Source organism: Xiphophorus hellerii, chromosome 22 (genome assembly GCF_003331165.1).
Source record: "Xiphophorus hellerii strain 12219 chromosome 22, Xiphophorus_hellerii-4.1, whole genome shotgun sequence".
Lineage (NCBI taxonomy): Eukaryota > Metazoa > Chordata > Actinopteri > Cyprinodontiformes > Poeciliidae > Xiphophorus > Xiphophorus hellerii.
The window spans coordinates 12,298,702-12,316,473 of record NC_045693.1 but is presented as its reverse complement, the minus strand read 5'-3'; the positions used below and the strand labels follow the sequence as shown (position 1 = coordinate 12,316,473).

At 36.9% G+C, this 17,772-nt stretch overlaps 1 protein-coding gene across 4 annotated transcripts in view; it reads right to left on the bottom strand.

Moving 5' to 3' along the window:
* Window positions 1–17,772, bottom strand: part of wdr27 (WD repeat domain 27) — a 36,647-nt gene continuing 18,875 nt past the window's right edge. For 3 of the 4 annotated variants that reach the window (XM_032553998.1, XM_032554001.1, XM_032554000.1), the window contains 3 exons: window positions 14,726–14,828; window positions 10,547–10,645; window positions 1–3,968 (listed from right to left, as the gene is read on the bottom strand). In XM_032553998.1, the coding sequence (XP_032409889.1) occupies window positions 3,855–3,968; window positions 10,547–10,645; window positions 14,726–14,828 (316 nt within the window). In that variant the 3' untranslated portion in view covers window positions 1–3,854. The remainder of the gene's footprint in view (window positions 3,969–10,546; window positions 10,646–14,725; window positions 14,829–17,772) is intronic. The other variant, XM_032553999.1, reaches the window with a different exon arrangement.

The following is a 17,772-nucleotide window of genomic DNA, read 5'->3' as shown; positions in this document are numbered from 1 at the left end:
TGGTTTTATGGTACAATTTATTCCATTCGATTGTTTTGAAACAATGTAGTAAAATGTTTAGAGCCCAAATCCCTTTTTAATTAATCAGCCAGAAAAAACAAAGTCCTATCTGCTGTCCAGCTGTTTCTGCTCCCAATAAGGGAAAATTAGCAAGAGAGACACAAATGTCTTTCATTGTTTTACAGCAAAATCCTGCTTTAATTCTGTCTACAACTTGAAGTTAGTGTATTTTATATGACAAAATGTAGTAAATTTCAAAGGATATCAACATTTTTCAAGTGTTGTAGAAATTCACTTTCTGTAACTTTGAGCTCATTGTAGCATTTTGTGGAATATTCAGCTGATTGCTCACAAATTTAAGACCAAAATATAGCTTCAAGAGCATGTAAACTGAAATTTAAAGGGGTAATGAGACAACATTGTATGATATTTTAGCATTTGCATTAACACTGGGATACAAACAGAATGTGGTGTCAAATTCTACCCGATGTCCTAAATTTGTGCACGTGCTGGTCCAGACAGCGTTCTTCTAACAAACAGAATAAAAAACATTTTATGAAAAATTTAACTCTTTATCGGAATAAATGAGGGTTTATAGGTGTGGCCATTTTCAGCTACATCCCCATTCTGTTCTGATGAGATCAACCCTGGGAGTATACAAAAAAAAAAAAAAAGATCTCACACAAAGGAGGAATGTGCGCATATGGCAATGTATAACCTTTGTCTAAAAAATGTACTCAGTTTATAAAAGCAGCAGTTTAATTCATTTAATGGAAGCTAGAAACACATTCCAGCATGCAGATGGGGGGAGAATGCTGCTTCATAAATTTAGTCAAAAAAGACAATTTATTATGTTTTGTTTTCCTATTTTTCTGCTTGGAGGAACACTAAAGCTCACCATGATAGGATGAACCCAGCACTGCCAGTACATATCTGTCTCTGTAGCACAAAAACAGACACCAAATCCCACATACTACAGACAAACATAATCCTCGACAGACCCAACACCAGAATTTGTGATAAGAAATGTGGCTGCTACTAATATATAAGTTGAAATCAAAATAATAAAACAGATGGCAATCTGGCTTTGGAATCAATTAAAGCACATACTGTAGTCCAAAAAGACAGTATAAATCAAAAGCAGACTACTGGACAGAGAACAAGAAAGAAATGAGAACTCCTATGAATCAGCAACCCAGGAGAGGATTTATCATTCCATCTTCAGCACCAGCATCAAGTACAATATCTTTCCTAATGGATAGGAGATGAGTGAAGATGGAAACTTTAATATTTTCCAGAAAGGTAAAGTCCTCTGAAGCCTCTGAAGATTTGATTAAGTGTTGCAAAATACCAGTAGTAGACGTTTTCTGGAGAAAACAGAAGCAAGCGGTTTGATATGATTTATAAAGTAACATCAACAGAAGAAAATATAATTTTTTTTTCTTCTTGTATCTAAGCAGAGAAGAGGAGTGTGTTTATTTGCAGATTAGAGGATTTTCTGCTCCAACTGGCAACCACCAACCTCATGTCAGCCCTTCTAAAGTGCTTCATGGTCGCTCTAGATTAGAAAAAAGCCAAGGCAAAAATTCAAACTGGAAGACTCTCTTCAGCCTCACCTGCATCATCCAATCGCTGCTATTCAACTGCAGCCTATCAGCATTGGACCTCACCTCATCATAGCCAATCACCAAGCAAGCCTCCATTTATAAGGTGCTCCATCCATGACTCCATCTGCTCGTCACCTGAGCTTCAGCCCACCTCTGCCCCTTCCTCGCCTCCTTCAGGCTTCCGTCCTCACTTAGGCCTCCACCTCCAGTCTCGGAGCCCCGGGGAGAAGACATCTCTAATGCTTATAATAGTCTACATATCATGGCCATTATTAGTTTAGTCTGGAAGAACCAGTCTTGACCTGTTCTATTCCTTTTGTTTCTGATTACTTGTGTCAGTTGTCAATCTGACTTGTCAGATTAAGGTCCCTAATTAATCAATTTTAAGTTCAAGCAATCCATTGCTGGTGGACAGTATTTATGAGTATTTGTATTTACAGCAATATTTATTCAAAGAAAGAAATTAAAATAGTATAAAAACATATTTTAAATCTGTGGTTAACATTTATAAATATAAAATGTCCCATTGGCAGACTTTTGGGTTAATGATTAGCTTCCTGTGATTACTGCTATCCTCACTTGTATGATATAAATCCTAGTGTTCTCAATGTGAACAACTTATATAGTTGGATCAACAACTATAACCCAATTTGAGTGCTTATAATGGACCAGTGAGGTGTTCATTCAGGGATGTTATAGTCTTAATGTTATTTATTATTATAAATAGCATTAATCAGCTACACTTAGCTAACTGTCACGTTGTGTGGGTGGAGATGGTGAGGCAGAACGCTTAGACCCAGGTAGAAGTAAAGTGATTGGTTTAATGATGAGCAAGTCCGAAATACAAACAGTCCAACAACCAGGCAGCACGGCAGAACAGAATCCAGGGTTCAGCACCGGTAGCAACTGGCGAAACGAATGGACGACTGACAAACAGCTAGGCAGCACAGACGACAACAGACGACTGGCTTGACACACAACAATCATCCGACAAAGACACAGAGACACAGGTGACACTAAATACACAAGAGGTAATCATGGAACGAGACACACCTGGGAACTAATCAAAGGGAGACACGATAACACGGAGACTCAGAAACAGAGGAAACTCAAAATTAATACACAGAAAAACTCAAACCATGACAGTACCCCCCCCTCAAGGGTGGCTACCAGTCGCCCAAAACCAAAAAACCCGACAAGGGTGGGCGGAGGGGCGCCGGACGGGGGGCCAGAGTCCGAAAAACAACAAAAATCAACCCAGCAGAGTGGGCGGAGGCACAGGAAGGGCCAGGAGTCCAGAAACCCCCCCCCCAAAAACAAAACAACCAGCCCAACCCGGGTGGGTGGAGACGCAGGAGGCAGAACCCACGGGAAATGTCCAGCGGGCGTCCGCGGTGCCGATGGCAGGACCCTCGGAGGGTCCGGCAGCCGTCCGCGACGAGGAGTCTCTGGGGCCGCACTCAATGTATTATGGCGCTCTAGCTACAAATTATAATCACAGAGCTAAATCTGCATTTAGGATTATATCTTGTATTAAAGACATTCTCATGTCCTTTAGACTGTTTTTAATAGACTACACTAGTGCATCATCTGCATAAAATGGAACTCAAACAACTTTTTGTCTTTACCCTGCGAACATTTATATTTATGTCATTACTCATGGTTCGGGGAGAAAAGATTTACCATGAAGCTACAATAACTGAAGCCTGTTTTGTTAGTATGAACAGTAGGAGCATATGTGTTTCTGGCAGTCAAAAAGGTTGCACCCAGTTGATGTCATGCTCTGACATAGTGATTTGGTAAATAGTGGCCACCGCCTGTAATACTATACATCTGTTCCACATAAGTAACAATAGTTATTGTGATGCTTGAGTGTCTACATGCTTAAGAAATTAGAATGATCTATAATAATGCTTTTGGCAAATTTATCTACTATTGTCAAATACAGACTTACCGCATTAATGTGGTTAACTCTGACATTCCTCTGATTCCAAGTCAGAAGGAAATAAGTAAACACTGGGCAATTAGCCAAGATGAACAAACTGCAATGTGTTGCTCATTTTTAAAATTCATAGCAAACAAAAAAGAACATAAATCAGCAGTAACGCTTAGCGTGTTTTTGATCTTTATTTAGCTAAAAGCAACAGAAACAAAATACTTAAATTCTTCCTTTCTTATAAAATCCTTGCCTGTGGGTTTCAGCTCCCTTAATGAAAGCTGCATGGTGTTTCCTGCAGCCAGCTGTAATTACGCAGTCACGTTAGAGATGCAAAGAACAGCAGCGCTGGTGTCGTGGGACAAATGGGACCCTGTGCTTGACTGAAACAGTCGTAGCTTCCCGTCCAAGGTTCCTGTTAACAACTAGAGTAGTGACAGAAGGAAAGAGGGAGAAAGAATGACATCAGTGTCAGCTTTAACTTTCCTTTCTGGATGAACTTTCTTGACAAGCATGTCATTCAAGACACTTCTTTTCAACCTACTGATAAAAGGAGTTACAAACAGCCGTGATTTCCTTGTTCCACTGTGCTCCGGACCAAAGATGCCTTTCCCATAGAAATGATTGATTTTCCATGTGTCATTTATTATAAAAAAAAATGGTAATCTAAATTCTGATATGTGACATATAAAACACTGAAACTGCAGTAAGCTACAGTCAATCTCCACTCTGGCCTCTATTCAATACTTAAGAGCCACACATAAAGATAATCACTTTTTGATTCTAGAGAAGTGCACTTTATTCATAAGTTTTCTGTAAGCCAAAAGACCAAGTAGTGGTAATGAAGCATTGCCGCAACACTTTCAATGCCAAACAGCACCAATGCCAGTAGGGATGGCCACATGATGTCACAGTGTAGTGCTAGTGCACTAGTTTGTTGGTTGATGTGCCAGCTGAAACTACTGTGCAAAACTATGCCAGATCCAGGCCTTACCTTAGGAAAAAAAAAAGTTTTATATGTGTTGAGTTTAAGATCCCAGCATTTACCAAATTATATAACCATTTGGAGAACAAAGTCATGGAGGAACCAGAAGAGTACTTATTTTTTAATCTATCTAAAAGTTACTACCAGCATTTGCATTACAGCACATTTGCTGGCTGTGAAAATAACCATCATTATGGTGCTACAGTTGGATGGTGAGAAAATGACATTTCTCTGGAACATTGTAACTGTTAGTTTTGGCCAAGTTATGCTCAAGCTCCAAATCTCTGAGAAATAAAAACGGTTCATAACCTCTCTTAAGGTAAACACAACCATGCTTCCTCGCCTTTTCTCTCCATATTTGCTTTTTCTTCTATTCGTCTGTCACTATCTTTCTCCACAACCTATTGACTGCTCTTTGGCAGAGATGACAGGTACTTAACTCTCACAATCCCAGAATGTATTCTAGTGTAATGTTTGTGGGCATTCCCTATAGGAAACTTGTAATTTAAATACAATAGAGTTACTTGCAAGTATATCCATACATCCTAACTTTTCCATATGTTACAATCACAAATTTGAATGTATTTTATGTAACAGAGCAATACAAATTTGTAAATATAAAGCGTTCTATAAGATGCTTGGATATTGTTTCATATCCTGACCCTGATTAAACTCATTGGGTAATAAAACTTCTACAAGTCACTATATTTTTAGACTGCAGTCGTTAAAAGAGAGTTGAAGTTGGGAAATGGGCAAAATTTTACTTTAATGTCTAAAAGCATCATCTAAATCAGGTGTAGTTGTTAAACTTTATTACACTCTAGGACAAAAATAACTTTACAAGTCGTTCAAAATAATAAACAGTTTCTCTGGGGATTGTTGTTTAATTGTCAGTGACTGTATTGATATTTTTTATGGCAATTTCTTTGGAGGTGCTGGCTGGTTGTTTCAGAGAAATCTAACAGGAACAGAAGAAAACTACTTGGTAAAAACAAGACATTTGGCCCCGCTGTCTTCCAACATTGTTTTCCATGTACACTACAGCATTTTTATGCTGGAGAAATCTTTTACCAGCAGTCTGATGACTGTGCTGGAAAGGGGAGTCACACATGCTGTGGTCCGAGGATGACTCAAGCATCATAAAATGGAGAGAAGTTTATCAGTCTTTGAAGGGTGAAGGTTTCAGTCTACTTTGAATACACAAATGATTTCTAAGTGTACCTCAAGGTCAAAGACGAGCATGTTTCTTCTAAATGTAGCCAGGTAAAAACGAGAACATCATGTCTGTATATGGGTATCTGTTAAATGATGTAGCAGCTCACTTTACAGTGTCTTTAACCTTTAAGAAGTTGCCTTTTAGTCATCTTACTCGGGGAACTTAACAGTTTAGGTCTTTCCTCCCACACTGTAAAAGCAGCTATTTTAAACTCAACAGGGTCAGAGATCAACTCTAAAAGTCACTGCAACCTTTTAAATGAAATGGAAAAAGAACTTCAATTTATCTTATACCAACATGGAAGATCAAAACTAAATAACTGTTTTTGATTAAAAAAAAAAAAGAAAAAAGTAATAGACTTTTTTTGGTTCCAGCAAATGTTTGCAACCCGACACATAAATCGTAAACCGGGAATTTGGGTGACCCCCAGGGCCAGACGTCAGCTTATTGCAAGATGATTTACTGGAGAAATACATGGTGGGGTCAGGGAGCACCAGTTCAAATGAGTTATCGAGTTTTCTTAAAAGCTGCACTTTGAAGAAAAGCAACCTTCATAGGTTGGGTTTCTGTTTAATGACTTGATTTGCACAGTCAGATGTCCTTATGCAAGAGTTGCTTACGCAACTCTTGCACAAGCAGAGGATAGATTGTTTTTCGAAACTATTTGCCCTTTAACAATCTGGAAAACCTTTATTCACACGAAAATAGAAAAAATAAGTCTTGCAATTTTTGTTGATTTATTGTATTTTTACAGATCAAAGTTAAACTCAAAACCTTTGAGGAATGCTAAGCGAAATCAGATTGTGGACTTGCAGGAGACGCACAGCTCGTTACATAATCCAAGTTACTGTCAGCCATGACGGCTCAATACCACAGAGCACAAATCCATAGTTCAAAGCAGGAATAAATATGACACTTAAAAATGCAGCGTAGTTTAGATTTTCAATGGGTACCTTTCTTAAATATTGGAATCTTTGAGAGAAGGTGTCAGCTTGTTGAAAATTTACGACTGTGTTAATATGATTAGAACAGATTTTTCCTTCTACATGTTTTTATAGTTGTGTAGCACAACACCCACTAATAGCACTATAAAAGACTAATCTGTAATAAGAATCCCAATGGAGAAGAAAGATGGATTTGATAAATGGAAATGTAGAGGGGCAGCCACAAGGCCAAGCTTTCACTATACCAACAAAGCAATAAAACCAATATGTAGCAAAATGGTCAGAGATATATTTTTGGACTTAAGAGACATTGATCAAAGAGGAATGAAAAAAATATTCCTTACTCTGTCTGTTCCAGCACTGTGAAATCCTATACAAGGACACTAACAGCAAAAGGGGAGCTGCATGATACATTGACAGAAGGAAGCCAGTTAGTTTGGCACAGGTATTTCTTACTGTGCGATTTATTTCGCAATTCAAAAAAATGTATATGTATATGTATATGAAATAATATGTTAATGTTGTTTCTGTACACTGCAGGTGGCAGTGAGTGCAGAAGGTGCTGCAATTGTTTATGGTGTGCTGGTGCGGGAGACCTTTTCATACTTAAAATATTTTAAAAGCAAATTCAATTCTAATACTGACACTAGTATTACAACATTTTGCTGGGTCGACTTTGAAACCAGAGTACCCTAATTTCTGAACACTGACCACTTTCATTGTTAATTAATTCAGTTGCAAAGCATTTCTTTTATAAATAACTGCAGTATCACACAGAATGTAACATGAAAGAAAATATAAGGTGATCTCTTTAAGTTTCAATCAATAACCCAGATCCGGTGAATTTAAATAATCCAAAGACAAAATGTGGCAAAAAAAAAGTTACCTCAAACAGTTATCTGTTGGGAGATATTTATATCTATTTATTCACAAGTGCATGGATGAACCAATCACTACAGTCTAACTTTGCTAGGTTTGCTGTAAGGCATTGTGCTCTGGATCAAACTTTATGACTCAGTCAATCCCTGCTAAGCAATACATCTTACCTTTTAAAATGCTAAAAGGCCACAAATGAATAATACAATGAAAAGACCTGGTGGGACCCCAGCTGTATGCTGCACTGTGCTGCAAAGAACAAAGATGATACAAAATGACATGGAGAGTAGTGAGAGCATGGAAGTCATTCAGATGATTCACTCTCTGCTCATCTAAGCTTGGATGACACTGTGTGTGAACTTTTCACATACAGCTGGTTGTCTTGGTAAGTGAACAAAGCTCTGCGCAAACTCTCCGTCACTGAGATTCATAATAATGGAGACAAGAAAGGCATGATCAAAAGTCCAGAACAGAAAACGATGACTAATCAGCCATATTAGGATTATACTGATATTTTTTTCTTTTCTCTTTCTCTCATTGTATATAATTCCTTAGATTAACAGCTTCATTTTAATACAACAAGGAAACTCTTTTATTAGGTGTAGGTTTTGCACAAGATTGGAGGCACACCACTACTGTTTTATATTTAATTGTAGATGCTATACACTAGTAAGGTTATAAAGCAGAAGCACTGTGAAAGCCCATAAATAAAAATAAAATGAAATTATAATACAATCAGAATGCTTCCATTGACCACAGTTATAAGAAGAGTTGTTTTCATGATTTTTGAAGTAATGAGGTGGGAAACATGAGTGGAGAATGATTGGAGGCAGAATGCATTACTATCTGCCTGTGTCAAACATCAAAAGCTTCTCACAGCAGCAAATATGGAAAACAGCTGGTCCTGAAATGTGGCTAAACAGCAAGATGAGCACAGGTTGGGAAAAGATTTTAACCAACAGTTTAAATTTAGTAACCTAGTGTCCGAATCTTTTCGCAGGTCATCTTATTAGTCCAACTGTAACAATATGCAATTTGCTAAATATGCCTTAGATCTTAAGTGGCCCTGTGTATTCTGATCAGATTAGACTAAGATTCATCACAGCATCACAAGGTGAGTCTGACATAAATAAACCTTGCCCACATTAAAGAAAGAATAAAGAAAATAGGGTGATTGCTCTCTATTTGTTGATTTGTCAACCAGCAGGCAAGGTGGGTGAAATGTCTTGCTCAAGGACACAACCACTGAGACGGATGCAGCAGGGTTCAAATCGGCAATCCACCAGATATAGGATGGTCTACCAATCAACACAGATACGATTAACCAGAAGAAAAGGTCCTTAGCTCATTCCAAATAAATTCGACAGAAAACCTGCAGGCAGAACTGAAAATGCATGTGCGTAGAAGATGAGACTGTTTGGAGAAGAATGTAAAAATAATTTCTGTCTTCTTAATTATGCTGTAATTTTGTTTAAACTTATGGAAAACAAGCAAGCGGTGAAGAGTAGAGGTAAATGGTGTTATACAATGTCTATAAACCCAAGCTGGTGAATCAGTATGTGTGAATAAGTAAAAAATAAATTAAATAGATTTTTGTGTAATTCTACGCTAACACAATAAATAATAAAGTATCTATCTATTAATATTTAAACACTTTAAATAATAAATTGTGGCGGACATTGTACATATATTTCCCCAAATGGCACAAACTTGCATTTGTATTTGATTGTTATCACAACCTTCTTCTGGATGTACAAGAACAAAGCAACATGTCAAGCATCTGCGTAAAAAACAACAGTCAAGGTTTAACTTAATGTGACATTATTTGAAAAAAAAAACAACAACAACAAAAAAAAACCAGTGTCTGCTTTTAATTCGCGTCTTATCAAATAAAATAGAACATCCAGAAGAGCTGAGGTGGAACAAGTTTGCTCTGACCGATTAAGTGTGGTTTTAAACTGTGCAGATCATTGTAGCCGATGAATGGCTGTGGGCCAAGGTTTCCATTTTCGGACTAGAAAATCTGAAAATATCACTGCTGTGATGAAAGGTTTTCTCCAAATGGAGTTACACAGATGGATGTGCAGATTTAAAACGTGCTGTGAGTCAAATGGGCGGTCAACTAGTCTCAGGAGTCATCATGTGGAGGTTGTGATTTTGGTACATATTTAAAAATGGTTCAGGTGCAAATTCCCTTTCTCTGAGGCATTACAAACAACTCTACAAATCATCTTATAAAGAAATTGGTGTACTATTACATATATTAAAAAATATATACATGTTATATACAGTATATGCGTGTGTGTTGTTGTTTGCTACGAGTGTGGAGCCAGTTAGATTTAAATGATCAACTATAGATCGCCTGTTAAACATTAAAATTTAAACATATATTTAAGGGAAATTTAAATAAAAATCATTGTTAATGTTGTCAATGTCAAAGTTCTAAAGGTTTTCTATCTTAACTGCATAACAATAAAATAGAGTAAAAAACATATAAGTGTAAGAATCCTCCAAAAAGACTGGAGACTTTGATCATTCTTTTTTTGCAAAATAGCTCAAGCTTAATCAGACTGGCTGGAGATTCTCAGCAAACACAAATTTTCAAGTTTCATCAAAGATTCAAAACTGTGTTTTGGCCTGGTCTTTGACTGGGCCAATCTAACACCTGCATACGCCTTGCTCTAAATCATTCCATTGCAGCTGTGTTTAGGGTCTCCTGTCCCAGTCTCATGTCGTTTGCTGCATTTAACATGTCTCTTTTTTCTTTTCTGGATTGCTTTGTATTTAGTGCCATCCATCTTCCTATCAACTGTGATCAGCTTTCCTGTGCTTGCTGAAGAAAAGTATGCCAAAAGCATGGCTCCGCCGTCATGTTTTATATTAGGAATATGTGCTAAGGGTACAATATTACAAACAATGTAGTGCAATCTGACTTTTTAATGAAAAAATTGATTAAAAAAATGTGTAAAAGGTTACTGATACCTCTGGTGTTGCAGGGTTAAAAGCCACACTGAGTACTGTGTCTGAGTGTCTCTGGAGTTTGTGGAGATAGGTGCTGGCACGAATATCGTACACATATGCCTGAAATGACACAACCAAAACATTAGCTATTACCATCCATTGAAGCCCAGATGCAGGAGAATGTTGAAACATGGAAAGAAAGCCACAGTACCACTCAGAAGATTATACACCATCATTATGGACATGAAAGTCATAACTTCTCAGCTTTCAATGATTTATCTGAAACATTTTTAGGATACTGAATAATAACACACAACTTCAGAAATATTCAAAATTAAGAACTGGGATCAAGTTTGAATTTATTGAATTTTTTTGTACAGTACTGTAAGCATACAGACTCAACAATAAACAAATGCTCGCTAATATTTGGTTAAATATCCCTTACCAGGTTTTACCACACAATTCAGTAGTCAACAAAAAGGTTTTGGAAAATTCTGATTTTTGTTGACATATTTATTGGTCACAATGGTTAGAAAGAACTCATAACCCATCAGTGATGTTCTTCAGGGCCGTGCAGAGACCGATGGAGGGGCAGGGGCTCAAATTTAAAAAAGGGGCACATTGAACAAAAACTCCGTACAACAACATAGCAACAACCCATATTAATCAAGAATCCAATTGGATCCTACTATATCATTGCCATCATGCGGGAAAATGCCAAGCAAATATAGTCTATATTTTCCCCAACAGGTATAAAGTTTCTGTTTCTGCTGCTTACAGTCCTGGAGGGCTGAGCTGATCTGAGACTGTAGCTGTTAAACAGATCAGAGGAGAGAAGGTCGCTGGTTATAAAGTTATGAAATAAGCAAAATTGCTGCCATTTTACTAAATAAGCCCTAATAATATCTATTTAACCTCTAGAACAACCTGGCTGCAGACTGCTTTATAGATCAAAAACTCAAAGGGGTTAACTCTATATAATAGTTTGATGTCAGTACCTCTGAGACCTAGAATTATAAGACTGAGATATCAAGGCAAAGAAAACTCAGTAGCTGCTGGTAGGGGCCATTCAGGGGACTCCAGACATTCAGGGGCCCCTAGAAATGGTTTAATTGTAACACAGACCATAGATCTAAACCTATAGCATCATTTATAGAGAATGACAATGTTATTACATTCTATTTAATGCATTCAGCTGAGAAAAATAAATAGTAAATTTAGGATTTAATTAGGAAGTTTACTTTGTAAAAGTTTAAAGAATCATCTTGATAGTATGATTGTTGTGTCATCATGGCTACAATATGTGTAATCTTTGTGTTTGAATTGGGTTTGTTCACAAATACATCACAGCAAATAACCAATAATCAGTGATTGATGTTAAACTCTGCCAATAAACCTGGTCTCCCTCTCACAGATTCACCTTATCTATATTTAAACATGTTAGCGATGCTGAGGTTCTTACTAGGACGGCTTCCGGAGGGAGGGGGGTTCTGTCTAAGGTCCCATATTACCTTGGGCTGGCCCTGGAGGAACAGCTGCTGCAATGCGCATCTCTGGAATCTACCTGGAATCTACCTGGAATCTACCTGGAATCCCCCGGTGGCCCCCGTCAGTCCCCCGATGCTTTGGAGACATTTTGATTCATTTCACTGTGGCATGTTTGGCTTTGTGCTGTGGTTCTAATTATTGCTACAATATTTTCTCTGATGTTTATTTTGTGAACTCTAAATGGGCCGAATCTTCCTTTAACACTTGAGGTTCTGCAATAACTTCTATTTATAGCCGCGAACCTCTAGCCCAGATCCCGTCAGCAGCGGCTTTAAACCGCCTTGTAGAAACGTTAAGGAGAAGCAGAGCGAACAGAGAGCAGGTGGTACCAGGTGGTACTGGGGCTTTGATCTGCGTTGCGACTCGGGGTGACAGTCGGTACCGTGTCTTATTTCAGTATGTATGATATAAAGACAGACATTCTTTCTATCTGTCGGTGGACCGACTCAAGCTGCCTGTAGCGAACCGGACATTTAGCAGAATGATTAAGTTAAAGCCAGATGTTTTCTCTGCAGCTGAAGCATTTCTGAGTTTAGGGGCGAGGAGGGTTTTGTCCCACTATTGCAAGGACGATTATAAAATATAAATAGAAACAGTTTTTCTAACGTCAACATCAGATCCATTTTTATTCACAAACCAGTGTATGAAAAAATATTGTTGCCCATAATTTGATAGTTAGAGGGCACAGATCCGCCCCCCCCCCCTCCTTACCATGGACCCAGAGTCTGGACAACATGGAGGCCCTGAGAGTCATTATTAGACTGAGGGCAGCCAGACTAGTTTATTTTTACTAAATTATTATATTTAGCTAAATATTATTGCTGAGGGGCACAAACAGGCCTTCTGACATACAGATTAAAAATAAAAAAATAAAAAATACATTTTTTGAAAAAAAAAAACAACCTCAAAAAGGGCACTGGGGGCATCAAGGATAAAAAGGGCAGGGGCTCAAGCCCCCTTCCCCCCCCCCCCCCTTTGCACGTGCTTGATGTTCTTAATCTGAAAATCTATACGTTACCTGTGTATTTTAATAGTTTGTAAAAATCTAATTATCCTCCTGGAGGATTTTGAATCAAGATTTTGGGAAGTGTAAAACAATCTAGTGAGTCCTTCAAGAATGTTCCTGTTCTTTTTGACCATGATTGCTTTTTGATTTATTATGACAAGTATAAATGTACCTGGCTTATAGATGTCTCAGGGCAGCCACAAATAAATACCCTGCAAAACACTACAAATACTCTCCCAGTTTCCAGGAAAAGTTGGAAATGTCCCATCTTAACTCAGATGCTCTAAATGTCCATGCTGTGCTGAATCCCCATAATTAATAACATCAACCAGAATGGATAGATTATTTCACTGCTTTCCACAAATACATATAACAGAAGAGAGATGGGTAAAGAAAAAGGAGTCTGTCTCTTCTGAAAAAGACTTGAAAGTAAGGGTAAGACACTGTCTGGAAAAGCAATTAAACAGCGCTACAAATATATGAGTGATCTGTTTGATTTTCTTTGGGACAAATCTTGACTACAAATGAAAAATGTCCAGCATAAATGATCATGAGCTTAAATGGACATAAAGGTGATAATGATACAGTCTGGATATGAATAACTTGAGGTGCTGGAAAATAAAAAGCTTTCCCATCCAGACAGGAAACTTAAAAGTCTGAAATAGGAAAAATAGAGTAGTGGAATTAAGACCTTAAAAAGAACAAAATTGGACAGAAATGTCTACCTTCACATCAGAATGAACCAGACAGCAGAGATAAGGAGTAAAGAAGGAGGGCTATTTTTGATGTGGTCAAAAGATGTAACATTTCACTTGCTGGAGGTTTTAGTTGAGTGATGTAGCTGTTTCATTAGAGGTTTGCTCATTAAACTAGTTTCACTGCAGTAAATTAAAGTAAGTAGAGTGCTTAAAATGTATTTAGGTATCATGATGAAACATGAGATGACATCCTGGCTGTCTCATAAGGTGGTTTGGGAAGCAAGTATCATAGCACATCAAAGCAGCATAACCACCCACTCTGAAAAATCATACAAAACTAAGCAATCTATAAAATTTTGCTAATACTCAAAATGCACTGTATGCAGCATATTTTGTGTATTAACAAAATAAGTGGTAAAGCTCAATGAATTTCTCAGTACAATATAAATTAAAATTGTCTTGCTTTTTGTGGCTTTTTGCGGTAACAGTGTGAAATGTCTTATTTTCAGCTAACAATGCTCTCTTCAGAAAACTATTTCCATCTACAGTGCTAATAAAAAGTAGTCTGTGTTAGAACTGTTACCCATTTAATGTCAAACTGAAACCTGATTTCTTTGATATAATGACAAACAAAAATATGAAACACAAAATAAGTGATTGCATAAATATTCCAATCAGACTGTATCTCTGGTGGCACAAATATGGATCAAAGGTTGTTAATACTTTGTAGAACCCTGTTCTAAAAATAAAGAAGCACTTCTTGATTAACCCAATGACGACCCATTTGAGAAAAACACCATGAGGTTCTCAGGGTATTTGAAAGAGAAGAAGGCACCCAGGATTATGGTTCCTCCACCATATACAACATGAGGTGTTTATTTTCTACATACTCATCCTTTGTTCCAAACTAAATCAAGTTTACATGTTTGTTGCATAAACATAACTCACACATTTATCCTCAGAGCCAGAGGCAATGAATCGGCCGCATGGTGAGATGGCTGAGGAGCATGCATGGCAGAGATTCACATGGTTCTCATAACGACGCACGCATCTGTAGTAGAGATACACACAGTAATACAAAGTGAGTCACTTCAAAGTGAGTGAAGTGAGTCATAGCTTGAATAATTAATTGATCAATAAACCCATCCCACAAAATGTGGAGGATTAATATATTTTTCACTTATCCTTTTTACAGTCGACATATTAAAAATCTTCACTTGAGTGCAAAGACTCAGGCTGATATGAAGAAGACACAGGTTTCATTAACTTCTAAAAACCACTGGTGCACAAAGAAGATCAGAACTCAGCAACTACACATTTTGAAGACATCTTAATCTGCTGAACACAAAGAGTTTAGAATGACTCAGGTCTAGATGCAGAAAACAGGGAAAAGACAACGATGAATGGGTCCCTTGTGTAACTTTTGGGCTACTTAATTTGGTCTGCAGCAGCATGTAATGTCTTTACCATGCCATAATACCATCAACAGCTGGCTAACCTAGAAATCCTATATGGGATGGCATGTTTGCAGGGCTGTGCTTGAAAAGGATTTGGCAAAAGCATGTATTTGAGATTCACATGTTTGTGTCATTAAGTTGGACTGAAAGAAGGTCATATTCAGTTGTGACCATTGAGAAATTAGATATGTGCAGTAGCAGCCAGGTATGGAAATAGACTTTATGTGGGATGAAGCTAAAGCTTTGTCAGAACACTGATTTAGGGTAAGAGCAGTTTTTTATATTCTCAGTAAGTGCCTCACTTTATTTAGTAGGATGTTTCCAAAATATGGTGAACATGTCTTTGGAATTTAAGCACACAATACAGTAGGTTTCTGTGTAAATCTTTACGTTTTCTAATATTAAGTATGTTAAGCAATGTGCAAAAGAAAAAAGGTTTGTAGCTATCAACCTAAATAGTCAAATAAATAAGATAATGACAAAAATTTTAGTACAAATTATAGCTTTGATGAGGGCAAAATCCAATCACCAAGATAGTTAATTTAATACTTTAATATTTGTGCTTAAATAAATTTAATTTTATTAAAGCACAAACAAAATTGTTTAATATTCAAAGTTTTGTGTATTCACATGTCAAGAGCCACATATACAACAAACATTTTGAAGTACCCAAAGTTTTTAAAGATCTTCAATGGCGCTATCAAAACAGTTTATCAAAACACCTTATTAAAATAGCTTCAACAGATCAGGGTTAAAGCTCATTTTATTTCTAGGTCAGAATGTGGCTGGAATGGTTCAGGAGGAAAGGTGCTGACATGAGTTCCACAAAGCCACATTCTCCGTGTTGTGTGAGTGATGATTATATGGAATTTTCCTGATGACTAACACAGACTGCCATAGTGGCTCTGATCCCTCTAAGTAGAAGCCTATATTGTCACTAAATTCACCTGAGTTCACAGTGTCAGTCATCGATGTAATAAACAAATGCAAATCAGCATAAATACTGCTTTTTGGTCCATAATTGATGTGAAACTTTGTATACTTTGTTTGGAATGATTTTGTGAAAGTATTTTTATGATCCATTTACAGAGTAATATAAATTCTATTAATTTTACATTTTTCTTTTTTTGGATTTGGATTTTAGTGGCCATTATTTGACAGTCAGTTGACAGGAAAGTGTGTGCGAACCTGTGATGGCCGCGTAATAGACTGAAGTCTAGATACATGGGTTGTGCGCTTTAGTTCTGCGACACTGCCTCTATTACACTCATTTTCTCATATTGAGAATACATACACACATATCCAACCATTATCAGTTATTTGTCATTTTATTAAGAATCTGACAAATTTAAAACTTGTTTTATGCTTGTGCGTCAATCTCCAACAGATGTTGGAGTTTATGCAGCAAACACCTCAGAAACATTTTGGCTGTAACTAAGAAGCTACAATGTTCTCTACAAGATATACAAAAAGCCTTAAATAAATTCACATTCATGCTGAACTGGAAATTGTAAATGTACTGATTTTAGAAAATCTGTGCATTTCTAGTCATACGGACCACTGAAAACGCTTTACACTAGAGCCCCATTCACAATCACAAACGTGCACCCATTCATACATAGTACACACATCGATAGGCAACTTGGGTTTAGACAAACTATCAGCTCATCTGTCATCTTCTGTTTGCTTCCTGTCGATATAACCATAGCGATTTAAAGCATTTATGCTTACAGCACCTTTTACAGGTGAAAATCACAAAATGCTTAAAAAAGAGAAAAACAAACAATAAAAGATTGAAAAATTAAAACATGATCAACAAACAAAAAGAATAACAAAAAAATTATACATACATAATATAATAATCATAATAATCATCTGCATGAGAATGCTTGACAATATGGTTGTAAAAAGTAGGAGTTGACTTAGAAACAAAGTGAAATATTTGTCAGGCAGTGGGTTTTGACAGAGTCTGGGATGAAGAATTTGATATGAGAGGAGCCTCAGACTTGAAAGAATGCAAAACTTAATAATGTCTTCTATGAGGCCAAAAAGAACATTATGGGATCCAAAAAGGTCTAGATAAATCATCTGCCTTACAAGGACATCTGTGAATCAAAGTCAGTTAATATGTCTCCTCAGGCATTAACTTTGGAAATTAAACACTTGCTAATTCAAACATCACATAAGGAATGCCTGTGTTATAAAAATCATTATGCAGTTGAAAAGGAAGGTTAATTTTTTATCTAGAGAATAACAAATGGGGGAGAAGTTGGTAAAAATGCTCAGTTCTTGACTAAACATTCATCTAATAAAGATTATATTTAACAAAGTTTTGACAGGTATTCTAAATAGTAGCATCAGCTTTGTTTAAAATGTCATGGACAGGTTTATATTGCTGTACACACCAGTGAAACTGATTTAATGTTCTAAATTAGGTTTCCTTCCTGAAAAGCATAAACAGAAACACAGTAGAATACAAACAGCAAAAATTGTAGCAAAGGTTTGGTTGATTTTGTTTTACATAAAGTTGTCTTTCAG